At 41.3% G+C, this 20,095-nt stretch overlaps 2 protein-coding genes across 2 annotated transcripts; both read right to left on the reverse strand.

Moving 5' to 3' along the window:
* Positions 1–5,825: 5,825 nt before the first annotated feature.
* Positions 5,826–11,054, reverse strand: cbx2 (chromobox homolog 2 (Drosophila Pc class)). Its single transcript, XM_073493660.1, has 5 exons — positions 10,964–11,054; positions 10,813–10,856; positions 8,763–8,828; positions 8,407–8,476; positions 5,826–8,328 (listed from the first exon to the last, which is right to left on the reverse strand). Exons 1-5 carry the CDS (start codon positions 11,033–11,035, stop codon positions 7,000–7,002), a joined length of 1,581 nt encoding a protein of 526 aa, XP_073349761.1. The 5' UTR covers positions 11,036–11,054; the 3' UTR covers positions 5,826–6,999.
* Positions 11,055–12,446: 1,392 nt separating this feature from the next.
* LOC141019992 (ectonucleotide pyrophosphatase/phosphodiesterase family member 7-like) lies at positions 12,447–19,006 on the reverse strand. The gene is made up of 6 exons (XM_073495028.1): positions 18,772–19,006; positions 18,185–18,330; positions 15,936–16,565; positions 14,321–14,570; positions 12,603–12,711; positions 12,447–12,507 (listed from the first exon to the last, which is right to left on the reverse strand). The coding sequence occupies exons 1-6, from the start codon at positions 19,004–19,006 to the stop codon at positions 12,447–12,449; spliced, it is 1,431 nt and encodes a 476-aa protein (XP_073351129.1).
* Positions 19,007–20,095: the final 1,089 nt, after the last annotated feature.

A 20,095-nucleotide genomic window follows, 5' to 3' on the forward strand; every position in this document is an offset into this window, starting at 1 on the left:
TTGGGAGAATTCCACATGACCGGGACGGAGATCTCTATAAATTATGGAATCGAGCGCTTTGTGTAATGATAACTTCTGTCAGTTAGTCAGGCTGTGTGACAGTGTTTTTAAGAGTGTGTAAATACAGGGGTGGTGGTGAAAGAGGGAGAGGGGTGTCTGCGTGTTGAAAGGTGCTGCAGACTTTTTTCGTGTTCATTTAGTCTCCTCAGCAAGAACAATAACAATGCTTTAAGAATGAGCTTCTTACACCACGCGCCTCACTTTGCTCAGCACCAGAACCAGAACCAGCGCTGGAACGTACTCTGACTACTTATATACATACGTATAAAGTAGTAAAAGTCTTCAAGTGTCTGGAATTAAATGTAGTTAAGTATCAATAAATGTAATGAAGTAAAAGTAAATTCAACAAATATCTACATGTTTGTTCATGTATACTGTAAACTGTTGGATGACCGATACTCGTGGCCGCTCAGATCCAATATTCAACGTGTTTTTTTGTCTGATAAATTAATTTAAAAATGCATTCAATCTTTAAAGTAACTAGTAACTAAAGCTATCAAATAAATGTAATGGAGTAAAAAGTACAAGCATGTCAGAATTATACTTAAAGGTGCAGTATGCAGTTTTAAGACCTTCATTGTCTGATTTTTTTCTGCCTAAACAAACTAAATAAACAAACTCTTTGTTTTCATGACTGAATAAACAAACTGACGTTAAAGGACAACATACTGTTTTACTTTGTTTATATGTGGCGGACCCTGCCACCTTTCTGGCTTCAAACAGTGTTCTGGGACCTTATTTTCCTCTGAGAGCAGCTTGTTTATTCGGTTATGGACAGAGTTTGTATTATTGCCTCATTAATATTGTAGATATTAAAATTCTGTGTTTGAATTTCTTCTCCAAAACTACTTGGTGCCTCTTTAAGTACAGTAGATGAGCAAATGTACTTAATTACTCAAGTACTATACTTAAATATAATGTACTTTAGTCAAATATTTCCGATTTTTGCTAATATACGCTTCGGCTCTGCATGCAAAATGATTGCATGTGTTATAAGAGCCATTTGATTCACATTCCTCTACTAGAATGGCACTCAGTAGAGCGTATACCTCCACGAAGGCCCAACAGTCCCCCTTTTAATTCCATCAAGCCTCATCTACTACTAAATAAAACATATTTAAATCCACTAGATCCAGATATTTATTTGGACTCACTTATAGATACCAGTCACCTAAATACACCAGATTTTTTTCATTAAGATCAACTAATTAGTCCCTGAGAAATAAACGAAAATGTTGAAAAAAGTCCTATTTTGCAGTATTAAAGACATAAAGTTTAATTAAAAGTTACTGTGGTCTGTTCTGGGTCGAGACACATCCTCCATCAAGGTTTTGTGGAAATCAGCTCAGTAGTTTTTGTGTAATCCTGCTGACAATATTGCGCATTAACCCACAAAACATGGCAACAGCTCACTGGATAGAAGTCAATAACAACACTAACTGAATGAGACCACGTTGCTGCTAATTGTTCATTATTTTTCCGTCATTAACTGAATGATTAATCACACTTTTCTTATCGTTATGGTTACAGCTCACCAGTTGTTCACCCTACACTTGTGGAAGGCTTAGGTGCAAAAAATATGCAATTTTTCACATTATTGTCAACATCTGTGTACAAAAAGTTGGAAAAGCGACAGCAGATAATAAATAATCAACACCCTAAAAGGTTGATAATAAAACTCGCTGACTGACTACAACCGTTAGATGTTGGAGCTCCTTTAGTTCGTCTCGATGCTCTCCACATTGATTTTACATTCGTTGGGCCTCAGGCTTATAATGGCAAAGAAAACACTGCATGTTACACAACAGCTACCAAAGATTAATACAACAGAGCGGCCCTTGCTGGGGGGCCTCCGCTGCTGAGAAGTGATGGTGAAACTGGTGAAGCTGACTGGCTGTATTGTCCTCCGTCCTGTCAGAGGGCCACGCCGCTGTTACTCAGAGATTATTTGATTTAAACGACTAAGTGCCAAATCAAAAGCCGAGTTATTCTGCGGTCGCCTCCAGCCCGGTTCTGGCCCTTCGGAGTCTGTGGGTTCAGAGACACACACCGCATCGCACAGCCAATTCATACATACACCCAATACCTATAAAGACCTGAGGCAAATCAAATGGAATGGAGTGGCTGAAATTTAATCGCCGGCCATGCGGCGAGCGCGTTGGCATGTCAGAGGCATGTAGCGTTATCAAGATGATCAGATGAGGACGCGGTGGAAACGGAGGACATCTACATTTCTCTTGGCAAGAACTTGAAATTAGAAACTGTGGTCGCAGATAACCGAAAAACTGGAGCCATTGTTGAGGAATAAAACCTGCGAGGTGTCGTTTTATTATCACAGAGAGGAGACTGTTGTGTTGTGGGAGCCTTTAGCGTGGAACAAGTCTGAACATTTAAAATACTTTAAATGTAAGGATCTAATCTCAAGTGTGTAAACTCACAGATTACATAATTATGGTTAATTAAGAAACTGATGCACTCCTGGGTCTTTACCTTCAAGTGCAGCAGCACCATCTAGTGGTTGTTGCAGCACATGTGCGCATATGTTGACTTGCAGTGGAGATCAGATCGTCCACTCGGTCTCTAGCATCTGGTTTTCTCCTTAACAGATGTGACTTATACACAATAAATCAGTCTTTATGAAGTCTGTGGCATCTGTGGAAAAGCCAAACATAATGCTGAAAGTAGAGATACAATAATTACTTCCATCATCCTTCTGTTTTCTTTATAAACTGATTAGTTTGTCTGAAATGGGAGAAATTGACAGGAGACGAATTGGTTGTTTGGTCCGACAAACAATCCGAAAAATCAGAAGATATTTAATGGACATTGCTAGAAAACAAAGATAAGTCAAAATTCCTCACATTTCAGAGGCTGGAGCCTGATTATCTTTTTTCACCGATGTCTCAGAACCGTCCCAAAAATCTAAATGTTGTTTATTTCCTCCTCCCTGGTTAGTTGGACCCCATTAACTTTTGGTGCAGATTTGGATACAGGAATTTAACTTTCTTTAACATTGCGAGGGCATTTTCTGACATTTTCTGTTAATTTCTCAGGGAATAATACATGAATCTTTAGTACAATGTCATGCAGATCCAAATAATCATGTTTAATTTGATATTGGATTAGGTTTGATTGATTTAAAGGGGACTGTTGGGCCTTGGAGGAGGTATGCGCTCTACTGAGTGCCATTCTAGTTTACTTTCTCATCCTTTATAGTTGTTAGTTAGTAGTATTAACAGTCAAAGCAGAAGTACTTTAGTTATTTATTGTTTAATGCTTCACCTTCCAGAGCTGTTACGAGTACAAGTACAGTTACATTACTGAAATATTACTCAGTTACAAGTTAAACTGCTGGTATAAAAATGCCAAATCACACAAAATACTTATTTCTACATAATATTGTTTTAAGTAAAAGTACAGTGTTAATCTCAAACTCTACTCAGAGTATTAATTTACCTTTTAACTGTTGATGTTTGATGCATTATCAATAGCAGGCGTTCAATCAAACTCTCCAAACCCTTTTGTGGGTTTTTTTTGTCTGTATGTCAGTTTTCATTGGCCTGTTTGTGATCAGATCGTCTTATTGGCTACAAAAATGCAGATGAGAGGTTTAGATATCAAGTCAAATTGTACACAGTACTCAGTTAATGATTTTAAAAAAGTAACTAAGTAGATTATGTGGTTTAATGCAAATTGAAGTGCCAGTAAAAATAGACAAAGTGCAAAACAAATGACCTAATTACAGTAATTTGAGTACCTCAGTAATCAGTTACTTCCACCCCCAGCATTCAAAGTATGTTGACGTCCAAACTCAGCTGATTTATTTACTGTCAACTCATATTAAACTGCTTGATGTTCCCTCTGTCACTCTCTGTCTCGCTGTGTTTAGCTGCTAGCTCTTTTTTAGCCAAACACACATCACATCACAGCTTCCCACCGGCTGCTATAAACCAGCCCTCCTGCTGATTTCAACTGATTCGTTTACAAAAAGAGAGATTTTAATGCTTCATGTTTCCATCATCGGTCTTGCACACAGTAGCCAGCCAGCGATAGTAACTATAGTAACAGCATGAGAAACCCCCCACTCTGCTTTAAACTCAGCGCTCGGTTCAGTTTGTCATTTGCAAAGCGTTAGTTCTACATACTCATGCATAACATTCCTTTCATCCTCGGGTACAATCTGTTCATACCAAAGGCATTTTTCTATCATCCCCGCAGCTGGAAAACAGCAAATGTTTGGCATTTTTGTGCCTGATTAAAAGAAAAGAAAAAAAACCCAAGTCAAGACATAAGTAGGTTGTACCATTTTATTAGTTAAATTGACAAGTGGCACAATACAAAGGATTGATGACACTGTCCTACCCTGAAAGGCTCTGGATTTGAAATAAATAGATTGTAAAGAGAACGTTCCATTGAGATGGTTAGTAGATCTAAAAAAAAAAAACAACAAAAGACTGAAACTGGAAATATGACAAGTTTGTTCTTGTCATTGAGAAATCAGATGCAATAAAAAACAATTTCATATAAACACCTTGCATTACCCCATAGCCTATCACACGCTGGTGAGAGATGACTTTGAAATGGATACGCTGGAGCTTTATTGACCATTTTCACCTGTAATACGAGAATCCACGCCTTTTTGTTTTGCAGTTTATCCCGAATGGAAAGTATTCTTCCATCTTTAACCCGTCTTATTGTTTCAATAAGACATCAAATATCTGTCTCTGTTTCATACATTTGTTGTGCTTCCAGCTTCTGTTTCAAAACAACACAGACGAGATGAAAAAAAAAAGCGTCCAGTCTCCGTGCTATGCTCTGGGGGTACTCCTTTATTGAACGACCTGAAATTCTAGCTATCTTTGGGGTAATGCCTTTGTGTTTAGTCTTTTGAGAGAAAGAAAAAGGCACAGTCTGCAGAGCAGGATTAGACAGAAGAGTTCAGTCGAAGTGCTTGGTTGCTGAACTCCTCTCGAGGGAGCAGAAAGTAGCGCACATTGTTGTGGTTTCTTTTCCGTTACATCAGATAAAAACCTTTTTTTTTTCTTCTTCTCTGGGAGGCCGGGCCTGCAGCTCCTGAACCCATGCAGGCGGGTGAAATGAGACGTCTGCAGCTGCAAGTTAAAAAAAAAACAAAAAAAACCCTGGTGTTTCAGTTCTCGACATCTTGAAACACCAGCAGCAACAGACAGAATGAAATCTGGTGTTTTTGTGGTCGGCGACAAACAAAGCTGAGTGGTTAACTGTCAGGCTTTGTCCACACCCAACCTCTCCCACAGCGGTTTTTAAAGGCCGTTGCCATGAAAAGCTCTCGCTCCTCTCGGAAGCCTCGTCAGGTTGTTATGTCCACGATCATCCTGCCGTGTCAACACAAGCACTTACTCTCGGGTTTTTGTCCAAGTTATTTACAAGTCTGCTGGTGAAAACCTTGAACTGATGCAGGAGTAGAAGAGCAAAACCTCAGCCGGTCTTATCTCGACACCGGGGAGGAGCACAGATACTGTATCTGACTCCCCCACATGCTTCAGCCCGTTTGGAAAATCAAGCTGATAAACCGCCCGCACTGTGGAATGAAACTTCTCTCCAAGGCTATAATGGTGCACGCAGTTCAACACAGCTGGTCGCTGGTACTAACGAGCGTGAGTCCAATACATTTAGAGCTATATAAAAACAATTATATGGACACGATAATGGTATACCCTGGAGGGACAGGCTGTCCAGTCCCACGAGAATTGAATATACATATGCAGCAAACGTCGAAATAAACATAAAAGAGGTAGCTAATTTATGAAACATTAAAAAAATAAACAATACTATATACTAAGAATTAAAACTGGTTTACATTAGCTATTGATTGATATGGATTCACAACACTGGACACATTATGAACTATATGTCTGCTACCCATCAAAGAAGCTAGCCCTCCTGCTCATGTCTACCCTTTTTACTTCTTTACTAAAGGAACAGTTCACCCAGAAATTAAAATCCAGTCATTATCTACCCACCCTCATGCTGATGGTGAAGTTTCGTAGTACATGAAACATTTCTGGAGCTTCACAGCAAAAAAGGGTTGCAGCATTCTCCTAAACAGCTGAAGTAGCTGGAGACTTGTTTTAAAACCTAAAAAACAATTGATAAATTAACATAAAAATTGCTACATACAGCTCATCCAAGTCTCTGGAAGCCCCGAGATCCCAAACTGATTCGAAAAGACACTTCAAACTGGGCGCTAACGCTTTTAGCTTCGCAGCTACAGCGATGATTTTGGGGTGTATGTGTGTAAACATCTTTCAAAATCAATTTGGACTCTCTGGTTTTCTGGAGACTTGGATTATGCCAGACGATGAAGTCATTTAATTCATTTATTTTCTGTTTTATTACATTATAAATCGACTCCCCAGCTACTTCAGTTGTTTAGGAGAACGCTGCAACACTGTTTCTGCTGTGCAACTCCAGAAATCAGCATCAGGGTGAGGAGATAATGACTGATTTTTTTTAATTTTATGGTGCACTCTCCCTTTAAGACATTCCTCTCATCTGTTGTGTTTTATGTTATAAAGAAAAACTGAGTCACGAGCAACATGAATGTTTGTATGAATGTTTGACGTAGATTCAAAAACCTACATTTGGAGTTTTATCTTGATATTTAGAAATGGATGTGATGAATAAGTTATTGTAACAAATACACGTTTGGCTTTGAAATGCAGCCTCGTGCATTTCTGCTCCTCCGTTTTTCTGAATCATTTGTAGACATGAGAAAATAAATAATCACAATCAATAACTGATAACTGTTTATCTTTCTTTTTTTTAACCTAAAAAATTGGTCTTTCCTAAAAAGAAGATGAAGAGCAAATGAACTCGGGGGAATTCTCCGGCCAAATGTTTATCCAATTCCCCCCGAACCCACAAAATCCCGTCTGGTTTGTACTGTCTGGAGTTCTGTCAGTAGTTGCGGATGCTGAAGAAGCCCACACTGGTTGGCGACTCCTTGACTGTGACCGTAACAAGATTAGCAGTGACATCCGTTACGAACACATGCTCTATGAGACTCCGTGTGGGCTTCCAGTCCTGGTTCTGGACCGTGACTGAGGGATTCTGTCCAGCGTAGTCCTGGTCGGACTCTGAGCTGCTCTCGTCTTCGCCCGTGCTCATGTCGTTCATTTTGGCTTTCTTGCCGTCTTTGGGGGCCGATCTGTCCTGCTGGCTCTGGACCTCCGTGGAGGATTTCTGCACGCTGCTCTTCTCCAGCCTGCCTTGGACTCTGGGGGTCTGGATTTCTGTCGCCTCCTTGACCTTGTCTGCTCCGGGCTGGTTCTTCCTCGCCTGCAGTCTTCCAGGGGTCGCTAGACTCTTTGGAGGATTATACTCCTGATTCGTGACAGTAGTTTTCCTTGCTGGGTTTGTTGCGTTTCTCAGGCCTGACGCTGGGGTGGTGCCGTTTCCAGGAGCATCATTGCTCTGCACCAGTTTGTTCTGAAGGTTGAGAGGCTGAAGGCCAGAACCTTGGTTGGAGGGGGCGTTCTTGGATGGTAAGGCTGCCACTGCTTTAGTATTGGGTATCCGCTGCAGCGTTGACACAGGGGACTGGGGTTTCTTTTGTCCATTGGGGGAACTTAGTGTATGCTGAGTGGTTCCTTGAATCGGGTGTTTGGATGTATTCAAATTCAACGCTGCTACTCCTTTTGATTTACTAGCAGCTGCTTTCAAATCCAGACTCGTCCCGCTGTTCATGCTGGAGATGGACACTTTACCCTCTGTGACGTTTCTGCTCTGGTTGGATTTGTTCATGGCGGGGGAGGCCGGTTGGACTGACCTGGCGGATCCCACGGAGCTTTTCACAGCAGCCCCAGCCTGGGCCAGAGAGCTCCTGGTTTGACCACCCGCTGGCTCCCGACCCGAGCCTCGATGGAAGCCCATGAAGGTGAAGCTCGCCGGGTGAACCGGCTTCTTGATCGCTCCTGGAAGATCTGTATCTTTGGACATTTTGCGAGGGCCCTTGTTCTGTTGAAATTCCTTCACGTCGGGGGGCAGAGGTTTCCTGCTCCGTTTCTTTGGGGGCTCCTGTTTTGCCACGACAATCTGCGCCTTCTTCTGCGGGACAGGATGAAGGTCTCGCGTTCTGGCGCTCGGGTTGGCCGGTTTGACGTGGCTGTCGTCGTCATCGTCGTCTGATGAGGATGAAGAGGAGGAGCAGGAGGACGAGGAATCAGAGGACGATGATGAGGAGCCAGATGAAGAGCTGCTTGACTTTTGAACCTCAGGCAAATTTTCCTAAAATTAAGAGAAAATATTAAAAAACTGAGCACTCAATTGTCAACGAATCATATTTCTGCTTTGAGTTGCACTTACTAGGATTTTCCGTGGTCGTCCCCTCGGCCTTTTTCCTTTCTTACGTATCAGAAGCTCCTTTTCTTGCTCTCTATAAAAAACACATTTCAACAAATGCTCAATGAGGGTTTCACGAGTATACACCAACTAAAACTCTTATTTTTGAGGACTGTTTGATTAAATTAAATTTGATTAAAACGTGAAGCAGATAGCCAAAGACAGCAGATACAAAGACACAAAATGTTTCCTACAGTTGATGTTTCATCATACTTTCTGACGTAAACAAATCAAAATCACAGCCAAAAAATGCTCCATCTATACTCATCATAACTACAGACCAGTGACTGGTGTGTTACTGTCTCGATCAGGACACTCACTTCTTGTTGAAAGCAGCCAACAGTCTCGGGTCAAGGATGTTTTCTTGCGGCTCCCAGCTGTTGTGTCTGAAATAAGATTGACAAGAACAGCGTCAAACCTCGCAGTCGAGATAAAGAAGCCCAGAAAGGTTAAATCTACCCTCCAGCCCCAGCAGTGACCCCGAGTTTAGGAAAAAATGGCTGTTCAACAGACTCAGTGGCTCCAGCAGCCATGAATGTACCAAAAGGCAAACCTGCATGTTAGCTGAGACTAATTATATAAGGATCGGTTGAGAAAGATCATTCAAGTCGGCTCGAAAGAGGCCAAGAATTATAATCTATTATACAACAGTAATAAATCATAAATACTTCCTTTAAAAACAGACAAATACACCAGCAGGACACAGATGTGTATCTTGTCACTTGTAAATAATGTTGGTCTTTACAACAGTCAACAGTCAAACAAACAGGTTAGCCTTCACGTGAAAGGTTCACATGCAGTGTAAATAATTTGAACAAGTCCAATCTTGGCTTCACCTGGAACAATTTCCAACCGCGAAACAATCTCAAAGTCACGCCCGACGCTACAACGTGACCGGCCAACTGTGCAAAGGGTGAGAAGTTCGCCAGCTTTTTGAATTCCACATCCAAAAAATGAAATTTTAACAAGCTTTGTGCTCGGTTTGCCGAGGTTGTAAATAGGATCCAAGGCGGGGAAATTTTCAGGGGGGTTGTTACAGAAATATGTGGGGAATTATTTGGGAAAGTTCAGCTCTTTCAGTGAAACATCACAGGCGGTGCTTTACAACTTTACCTCCCACAGCGACCGAGTCAGATTCAGTTTTGAGTTATTTTAAATTTTCCACGGTGAGAACGACTCTGAACACACCAGGAAGGAAGCACATTTTTAGGTCGTGGAAGAGCTCTGAGATTAATAGGAAGTCATGAAAATAACAGCGGAGTTTCTCTCACACAGCAAAAAATAACCTTTTATTTCCATTTGCACCCGTGCGTTGTGACAAAATCCAGCGTTAACCGCCAAGTGTGTGTCCCATTTTGCTTTTCTGTATCTGTACTACACTCTCCCAACTATATTTCAAATTAAAGCACGTGTTAGGAGAATAAAAAAACTACAAATACGAACTACAAACTGTCCACTGATCTGAAATACGTGCATGTGTAGTGACCTTTTCCTTTTCCTCGTCACTTGTTGTTGAATAGCCTTTTCTGATCAGCAGTCACCAGTGAAATAATCAACCCCCACCCCTTTTTCCCTGCACACGCACACACACACACACACACACACACACACACACACACACACACACACACAAAGGATGTGGTTCTAACAGAAAGCCATGGAGCTGGCAGGCAACAGTGTGCATTGATGGTGGATTACAGCAACAATGTGGAGAGAACAGAAAGGGCAAGTGACAAGAAATGAAGGCAGGCTGCTGCCCCACAAGGAGCAAGCTAAATGCAGAATAAAAATTTAATAAAAAAAAATTTAAAAAAAACACTTCAGAAGTGGAGTTATGTAACACTGAATAAACTGCTTATTAATCTAATATTAAATAATCCTGGGAAATTTGACATAGTGGTTGTTTTTTTAGGGGGGGGGGTCACACACACACACACACACACACACACACACACACACACACACACACACACACACACACAAAACTTGTTTAAAGTCAGGGATAATAAAAAAAATGAGCTAAACATCAGAATTGTGTGAATAAATAAAAGGGATTTAAAAAAAAGCAGAAAGATGAACTGATGCAGGCTAACAGACTATTTTCTTAGCTTTTCCGCTAACTTCCCCTAAATTTGAGATGTTATGAACAAAAGAAAGCGACTGAAAAAGGCAGAATTGGCGACCTGTATTTTAAATTCACCGCTCGCAGGGAAAAACAAAACGAGACTGTAGTTTTAAAGTCGCTCGTTTGTCTGAAATAACCGAGCGGGGTTGTTTTTTTAAGCTAGCAGTCGGGGCGACTCAGAGCAACAAGCGACACGTTGTTGTTGTTTTCATTGTTTCGGGCTGAGCAGCACCGCTCGTACTTACTTGGACGACCATCCCCTCCACTTCACCAGAAACTCCAACTTTCCCTGAAAGAAAGAAGAAAAAAAAAGGCCCAGAGAGGGAGCACGTTTCGTTAAAACAGCCGCTGAAACGGTCGCGGATCAAAGTGAGGACAATGTGTCGCGGCTCGGACCTTTCTCAGTCGTTTGTTTAAAATGCACTCGGCATCGAAAACCTGCTCTCCCACGGCGCTCAGCTCCTCCATGTCTGCCTTCCTTCGCCCCGAATAAGAAGCCTTTATCAGGCGCGTCCAGCCAATCGCAGTGACGCTCGCGCGGGACCGGATGTTCGCGGTGTTGCCTTCAAAATAAGATCTCAGCTGCACACTGAGGACATACTAAAAAATACTGACATTTTTTAAGACAACAGTGAAATGTAAGTTTGTAGTTTTTATATTCTTGCGCTATTATCTCTTTACAATTTAAACGAGTGAAGTTTAGTTTAAAAGCCTGCGACGTACTTATTCTGAGGCAAATGTCGTTAATTATTTCCCTTATATGTGTATTTTTATTGCATAGGCTCTTCATCAACATGTTTACAACAGTACACTACTAATACTCTTAATTCTTATTATTTATCCTCTATTTTTCTCTATGTTGGACATTTCTTCAGAAGGAGCACCTGTTACATAAATCAATTCTGATTCTGATATTAGCTCTATGTTTATTATTCTCTATCTGTCCTTGGTTTTAGTTGTATCTGTATTCCTATCTTCTTAAAAAAAATGTTCAGAGTTAACACTGAAGGCTAATTTTCACCTTTTACTGCATTTGTCTAGTCAGGTTTCTTCAGCAATGTCAGGTATTTTTGGTTCTGTAGGCAAGCTAGACTACAAATTAATTATAATGCTCATATTAGTGTGATTTTTTAATAAAATGACAATTAAATTAAAATTAAAAAATGCTGCAAATTGTATAATGTAAATGGAAAGTAGGTCCATTAAAGTGCTCAGTCAATGAAAGGGAGTTATTCAAGCTGTTTAACTTTGTAATGCTAGTATTTGTAGCAATGTATACAAATCAGTCTTATTTTGAAAGTCGTAACCGGAAGTGGGGTGCCATCGTGCTTAACTTGACTCTTTTACGCGAAGAGAGGCGGGCAGCTGGGAAAGCGGCTGTTTAAACGTGTCCCTCAGCAGCCACCGTCCTCTAATGGAAACATGTTCCCACAGACGTAATAAAGTCAGCACGTCTCATCTCAGATCGTCAAATAAAACACATTTTAAGAATCCAAAATAATTAAAACATCGTCTCAAACAGGTTTTAACAATCAGGCTGAATAGCTGCTTTATGTTCATGGCACATTTAAACTTCATAACCACAAGTAGGCAAAAAAGAAAATTACATGATATTTAAAATGTATTTATTTATTTGATTAACAAGGCAACTCATCAGACTTTTCAACAAATAAAAAAAGACAAACATGATAAGTTATTTTATTAATTGTATTCCCCCAATTCTCTTCATTTATATTTCACATTTTTGTATAAATTTGTAATAATTTATTCATTATGCATTTTACATGGAATAAATAAAAGAATCAGTGCGAACTGAAGGACCGTCCACAGGCAGCTGTTTCTCAGACTGTAGCATTGTGTCTTTTTTTCTGTGCGACGATCAAAATGCAGTTTGTCTTGAATCTTCTTCTCTTTGTGGAAGATGCTGAGAACTCTCCACTCTGAAACACAAACACGCAGAGATGAATGGGGTCAGGGCTGAGAGATAAATAAAGACAAATAAAAAATAGTTTCTAATTACTCAGTCAGTCATTACCTTGTGTCTTTGTGTGTCTTCCTGATGAACTTGTGGCCTAACAACACAATGAAAAGTATAATAAGAAATCCAGCCACTGCAGCCATTCCAGTGAAGGCGTTGTGCGTGGCTGAATTTCGAGTGTTATCTGAAAGAAAAACAGAAAACACATTATATATTTGAAGCATGTGTTTATGGAGGCTCGGTGCTGTTATTCTAGACTTTTACTGATAGTTTGTGTTGTCATTGAATCTCTTTAAAGGACCACAGCACTGCCTCTACTCTGACACTTCATCGCATTAACTAAACCACATGATGGAGCAATAAAAACTCTTACATTCAGTCCAAAGAGACTCAAAATTCTTCATTACTTCATTAAATGTACTTGGTTTCTTTAGGTTTTGTCGCCCCCATTAGCAGACAAACACACCAGACTGTGAAGATGATTTAAAATCTAAAAATCAACACAACACTCTGCAAAATGTTGAACTGTGTAAGCTAAAACACACAAGAACATCACGTTTCATATTCATGTTACGTTACGAATACCACCGTGTACACATTATATTTTTCGTTATGTTTGCTGTACTGCTTATTAAATTGAACGGTATACTATTGTAAATTATATTATTCAGTAGGAATGATTCTACAGCAGTATTTTGGCCCTCTAAAATTAAGCTGAATACAATATTTATTTCATCATTTTTAGCACTTTAGTTATTATTTAATTTGTGTATTTACATACTTGTTTAAGAGTTAACATCAGTTCCTACCTGCTGTTGTTGTAGGAGGGACAGGTATGAGTGTAACAGAGCAGACGAACATGTGGAGATCTCTACCAAACCAAGACGCAACGGTTACTCTACTTTTAGTTCTCGGTAAGACGATAGTAAAGACTAGGATGCTGATTTATGAACAATCCGACTGTGTCTTATATAAAGTGTTACAACAAGACATCAAGTCTTCAACGCAAACTGTTTAGTCCTGATAAAGAAAATTAAATAAAAGGATCACAGCCACCCTGGTTGTACTAGAAAGATGATAAATGTTTTATAAATGTATATCCGACATTGTATTTATTAAATTAAGAAGTGTTATGTTGTGTTATGGATCTTTATCTAACCTTCTACCTAACAAATTATTTCCAGCAGCTTTCTTCTTACAGCAGTAAGAGGTGGACGTGAAACACAGCGACAAACTGCTCAGATTTTATATCCCGTCTTTAGAAAAACCTCTCCACGGCTGCACAGTTTTTATTTTTTCTTGCTTTTGTAATGTATCAGTTAGCTGGGAAATATGTGAAATTCATCAGTTTTCTTATTATTGACAAACACACACCGTCCTGCTGCACCAAACACTCACTCGAGCACCAAATGTGGATTAATCCGCTGCAGAAAATAGTTCCCAACAAATAGACTGTTGTTAAAAAGTGTTCAGCCGTTTCAGAAAACTTAAAAAAATAAAATAAAATGATATATTTTGGTAGCTGTTTTTAAAAGTAGTCATTTTAAGCAGCTTGACACTTCAGATCTTTACACCTCCTTAAAATCTTTCCAAACTTCCCATGAGCGATGACCGATCTACTGTCTAGCTGTAACTACGGTAGCTCCACCTCTGATTCGGACATATGTGAAGAGGGAGATGATGGATGAACGGCCTCGTAATGAAGGAGCAGGTGTTGGAGTGACACACTTTTCAGAGGCCACGTGGAGAGACTCATTAGTCAGATGCAAACTCACCCGGAGTCTTCTCTGGAGGAGTAGCCTCGCTCGTCACCAGCATGTGTTTGGTGGCGTTCAGGTGGCCGTCGTTGACCTCCGGCTCAATGCCCAGGATGTGACACATCAAGGGGTAGATGTTCACCGTCTCGAAGGGCCCCACCTGCAGGTTCTTGTGAAACGCCGGCCCCACCGCCCTGAAGAAGGGCTTCATGTCCATCTCCTGGTTGTCGTAGCCGTGCTCGCCCTTGTTGAACTGAACCGGAAAATACTGCAAGGACACGCAGAGAAGGATGACATAACCTCAGTGACCCAGTTTGTTAGAGTCAATCAGACTCTGACTTTTTATAAGACAGTGATTTTACTAACGTGACCTTATCAGCAAGAGAGTGCACACTCCTATCTAGCCAGCAGAGGGAGGTGTTGGCCAAGAGAAAGAGTCGAGGGAAGCCTGATTTCTCTTTGTGACTACCATCAACCAATGAAAGAGGCTAAATGAGAATTAAAAATCCATCTCTAGAATTTCCATTTTAATAAAACACTTATAAGACATGCATTCCTTTGATACTATTGTCGAATATATTATGTGTTATCAACAAAACGTGACAGAAATATCAGTATTACGAGTTCCCGGTTATCTTTTAGCTATTATGTAACAGTCTCGGCGTGCTTATCCTGCTCTGAGATCACACTAAAAGGAGTTTAAGTGGCCATAAAGGGAGAGAACAAAGAGTCCCGATCACCGGTACGAACCTATAGACCCTAGATAACCAGTTTCATCATGACTCATTATGTCCCCTCATATTCAGCGTTTGAAAACATTTTTCTTATTTAATTATTCCAGCCTTTGAATAAATTAATGACGGACACGTTCAGCACAAAAAAAAGTTAGCACACAGTGGAGTGGAAGGAAAAAAAACGCTCATTTTGAATTTTGAGGCATGAATAGCTCCATGAAGCATTTGAGAGCACTGCATGTCATCAGCCAGGCCTGGATTATCCCGAGGACGTGCAAATGCTCTTGATTAAAATTGTAATGTGCTAAGAGCCCAGTTTCACCCATTTCCTGTGAGCAGAAAACGCTCAACTCAACTGCTAATTTAAGCATTTATGTAGTCAAGACTTAAGGATATTTCTAGAATAAACTGGATGGCATGTAAAGATTAACCGTACTGTAATCGGGACATTGTCTTTTGATTTCTTTACGACTGGGTCATAATCACGTTAATGACTGACTCCAGTTAATAAGTTACAATTAAAGTAACTGTTAAAGCATGAGACGTAAGCGTTGGAGCAGCGTCGAAGTAATGTTTTCCACATTGTGATGCTGTTTTTAAAGCTGCACTTGGCACGTTGATGGGGCACAAATGGCAAACTGAGGTAACTGTTGACTTTAAAGGGTAAATCAATAGGACTTGCAGTGGGCAGAAAACTGCTGCTGCACATCTCTTTACGGCTCCAGCGTGTTTCATTTCTGGCCGAAACCCGAGTCAGTAATGTCAGAGAAAACATATAATCTGAAGTGTTTGGTCACTGCTGCAGCCTCGTAGTGATCGGGTAACACTGAACACTTGTATTTCTGGGATTTGTTTTGCACTTACAGCTACAGTTCATGAGGAATAAAGACAGAACGCACCCCGTTTATTACGTATCCGATGTCGGCCCACAAGATGATGGGGAGGATACGGTCGTTTTTGGAGTAGTGGAGGTACTCTGGCATGTCCTCCTTCTTGTACACATGGAGGTGTGGATGGGCCCCCTTCAAGGCGTTGTAAACCTTATCCAGCATGCCAGGCTTTGGCAGCAGCATCCCAGAAGGACCGTAATCCACCAGGTGGAAGGACAGGTCGCTGAATGAGAAACCTGGGATCTTGGACAAGATGATTTCATCCACCAGACCGTTGCGTAACACCGTGGCCATGCCGTGGTCAGCTGTGATGATGATGTTCAGGCGGTCGGTCAGCCCGTGTCGGTCAGCCGACCCTCGAATGTAGCCCACCGTTCGGTCGACTTGCGCGACCATTTCCCGGCGCTCCGGGGAGTCGGGGCCGTACCTGTGGCCCGTGCCGTCTGGCTCGCCGAAGTACAGGGATACGAAGTCCAGATCCTGATCTCTGAACCAGCTCATCACCTTGTCGGTGTTCACTTGCCAGGCGGTCTCGTTCTTGTAGTCGTAAAGAATTGGCTCCACTTCTTGGATCATAGCAGTCTCTCCGTCGTAAGTGCTAGCTGTGCCAGGAAAGTGAAGAGAGCCAGCTTTGCGACCCTGAAATGGTCGGAAAAAGAGAGACATGAATATGACACATGTTTCTGAACATGTTTGCCGTGAAACCAAGGGTTCATCTGTTCATACTGTGGGTCAACATCCAAGGACACCAAATCAGTAGTTGCTGGGTTTTTCATTAAAGGTAGGAAAGGCAACTCTGGAGGAAGATAGTAAATGGTTGAATCACCCAAAGCATCGGTATTTGACCTGGGAATGACACTCAATCATCAGCTATCTCTCTCCAGAATCACCTTACCTACCTTTAATCTTCTTGAAGGAACAGTTCGCCCATAAATGAAACTAATCTCAAGTTTTTTATCTACTCAGTAGAGTAGATAATCAAGTCGGGTGAAGTCTTGTAGTCCAAAAAATATTCGAGTTTTAGAGCAAAACAGTGTTGAAGAATTCTCCTGAACAACTGAAGTAGCTTGGGACTTATTTTAAAACATAAAAAAAGGTTTTGAAGGAATCAACTTGCTACGTTCTTGACTTAACGGGGGTTTTTCTACGGCAAGTTTCTGCGACGTGAGTCACCCAGAAAAACCTCATTCTTGCACAACAAAATGTATTGTCTTGGGTCGATGGTAAAATATGGAAAAAGGAGTGTTTGTTTACTTGTTTGCTATTGAAATTGAAGTAAAATTCCCACGCACAACCTCTTCAATGCTTTGTGATTCTTTTTTTAAGGCATTGCTGATGGTACATTTATAGATACGCTCACCCACATAAATATATATGGCAATAAAAGAATGTAGAGGGTTTTTCATTTGTCTTCTGTGGGTGTTTTTTATGCGAATGTGGATATTTCAGATCAACTTTATGAGTGCTTATGGGTTGCATGTTCCACATTTTATCATAATTTATTGTGTGGGACTCGCACTGGTCTTGTTCTGCCTTAGTCTCGGTGTTGACTTGGTCTCAAGCCCTAGAAAGTCTTGGTCTTGTCTCAGACTCGATACACTCTGCTCTTCTTCATGATTTAGTTTCAGTTTAGGTCATCGGGCATATTTCCAAGTCTCAGGAAGCCCCGGGATCAGAAACTGATTTGAAAAGACGTTATTTACACAGTTTTTGGTCGAGCTTGTGCACCCGCTTCAGATTGGGTACATGCTAATGCATTTAGCTTTGTGGCTATTTTAAGATTTTGGCTTAAAATGGGTTTAAATAACATCTTTTCAAATCAGTTTGGGATCTTTAGGCTTCTGTAGACTTAGGCGAGCTGTATGGAGCCATTTTGTGTCTCCTGCTACTTCAGTTGTTTCGGAAAATGCTGCAACGCTGTTTTGCCGTGAAGCTCCAGAAATGTTTTGTGGACTACGAAACTTCCCCCGACTTTCCATCAGCATGGAGGTGAAGAGATAACAACTGACCTTTCATCATTAGGGTGAACTGTTCCTTTAACTCTACAGCTTTACTTTTAGCCAGCCTTACAGCAGCTGTCATTTGCATGCAGTTAACATCTTTACCCCGCAAAATAATTTGCAATATAACTGCGGCAATCTGGGCTGAAATGATTCGGCAGGCTTTCAGAGGTGTTTTGTCAAGAGAAATGGCTTCTAGTGCTGTAAACAGCCAAACAGTCTCTCACAGTGATAAGATGGAAATTGTGCTGCACAGACCTGTCTCTGCGCTGTGATCCAGATAGGCAGAGTGCCATTGTCCCACCACTCATTCACAAACAGACTCTGATAGTAGGGCCACTTCTGACCGGTGGTGGTGTTGAACCACATGTTGTGGATTACCCCGTGATTCTCGATGTAGCGGCCTACGGAGGAAGGAAATCGCTGTCAGTCGGGGCTCGCACTCATTATTCACAGCGTGACACATTCACATTAAAAATTCTATCAACTCAACGGGTTGAGTGGCATGACGCTTTTGGACAAGGTCTTATGACCAACTTCGGAGATTAGAGGAATTTAATTTCAAGGAAGTTAAATTTCTTTTTAGCTGGCACTGATGATTTGAGAGTCAAAAATAAGAAAGGGAGCACAGAATTCCTCCTCTCAGTCATCCAAGTATAATTATCTTACTCAGCTATAAAAGCTGTTGGACCCTGGGACATTCAATTACAACTAATTCCTTTTTACCCGCAGCTTTTTTCAATCCTTTCCAAAGTAAACTCAGAGCAGGGTTTCCTATTCCCGCCATGATATGCAGATCCCCTACCAACTGGGGAGCACTGTTGTAGAAAATGAAAACACTTTACCTGTCAAGAGGGTGAAGTGTGAAGGGCTGGTGATAGTGAGGTAAGGAGGTGTGACATACAGAGCTTTCACTCCGTCCACGGCCATTTTGTCGAGGTTCGGCGTGTCCACATCGCGGTCGTAATCCCACCGGAATCCGTCGAAGGAGATCAGCAGCACCTTCTGTCTCTGTTTGTTTGTCGGGGCTCCGAGGACGGACGAGGCCAAGAGGAGGCAGAGGCTCGCAGCCCACAGCATGGTGCACACAGACGCTTCGTCAGATGTCAACTGACTCGATCCTGAAGCCGATCCAACCTTTTGGCTTCTCACCTGCCTTCAACGGCTTCCGAGCAAAGTTTCACTCAACTTATCTTATCACGTAGATTGGACAGACGTTATCTCAGCACTTTTTCACACGCGGCCTGATGATGTTTATGAGCCGATTTTACGGCTGGGAGTCGTGTTCACAGTGAATTTCCCCCCGTGTTTTGCTCTTGAGTACCGGCAGTAAAGCAGATTAATCTCCCTGGGCATCGTGGTTGTTTGTTTCCCCCCCTAACTCGCTTGTTGATGCTGTCTTTCTGTTTGTCTGCCGGGCCCCGTCTGTGTGTCGGAGTTTCCTGTGAATCACTGACAATGGGGGAATGACACTTTGATGGGTTTCACCTTGAGTTGGGATGGTGCATGATTGATCTGACACCAGGAAAATGAAGAGGAAAATGAGAGTATATATCTCTTCGTCAGCTGGCAGTGGTCTCTCGGGGAGAAAAGACCCTAATAGACATATTCATTTTAATAACTCTAATGTGTGTATTAGCCCCGGGATATTGTTAAAAAATCGACATTGATTTTTTGAAGCAATTGCCTTGACGATGGACAAACTATTAAAACGTGAACTGCACCCCTCCTCAGTGTTTCAGCTCAGATCATACTCTCATCTTGATAATATATATCACTGCGTTGTGATGTAACCTTATCAACGTCCATCGAATTGCTAGACACGCTAACTCTTCAAATTCGTTCTTTATTGTGTGTGTCCTTGGCAGAGGTTCAAGGGAATTGTCCAATCTTTATGGAGATAAGGGATAACATTCATCAGCTTTCATTTACCTCATTCATATTCATTAGCTTTCTCACATTAACTCTATCCGCTCGTCATCCACTGTCAGCAAGATTTGGAGGAGTGTTTTTTTTTGGACTGCTGAGACCCGGTGCGAGTCTCAGATCTTTGCTATGAGAACTTTATCAAACACACACACTCTGAACTTGAGGGGCGAGCAAACTTTATCTGACCCTCTCAGTCCTGCACAGAATTTCCACAGGGATTCGCACATTTTTCTTGAAGAA

The sequence above is a fragment of the Pagrus major genome, chromosome 23 (genome assembly GCF_040436345.1).
Source record: "Pagrus major chromosome 23, Pma_NU_1.0".
NCBI lineage: Eukaryota > Metazoa > Chordata > Actinopteri > Spariformes > Sparidae > Pagrus > Pagrus major.

Bases quoted from the DNA above. Each gene is read 5' to 3' on its own strand.
- LOC141019992 (XM_073495028.1), bottom strand. From the start codon at position 19,006: ATGCTGTGGGCTGCGAGCCTCTGCCTCCTCTTGGCCTCGTCCGTCCTC. The intron at 16,566-18,184 runs GTCTGTGCAGCA...CGACCATTTCAG, and splicing joins GGATCACAGCGCAGAGACAG to GGTCGCAAAGCTGGCTCTCT. The intron at 14,571-15,935 runs GTGCGTTCTGTC...GTGTCCTTGCAG, and splicing joins TCGGATACGTAATAAACGGG to TATTTTCCGGTTCAGTTCAA.
- cbx2 (XM_073493660.1), bottom strand. From the start codon at position 11,035: ATGGAGGAGCTGAGCGCCGTGGGAGAGCAGGTTTTCGATGCCGAGTGC. The intron at 8,829-10,812 runs GTAAGTACGAGC...ATCTTATTTCAG, and splicing joins TGGAGGGGATGGTCGTCCAA to ACACAACAGCTGGGAGCCGC. The intron at 8,477-8,762 runs GTGAGTGTCCTG...TGTTTTTTATAG, and splicing joins TTGGCTGCTTTCAACAAGAA to AGAGCAAGAAAAGGAGCTTC.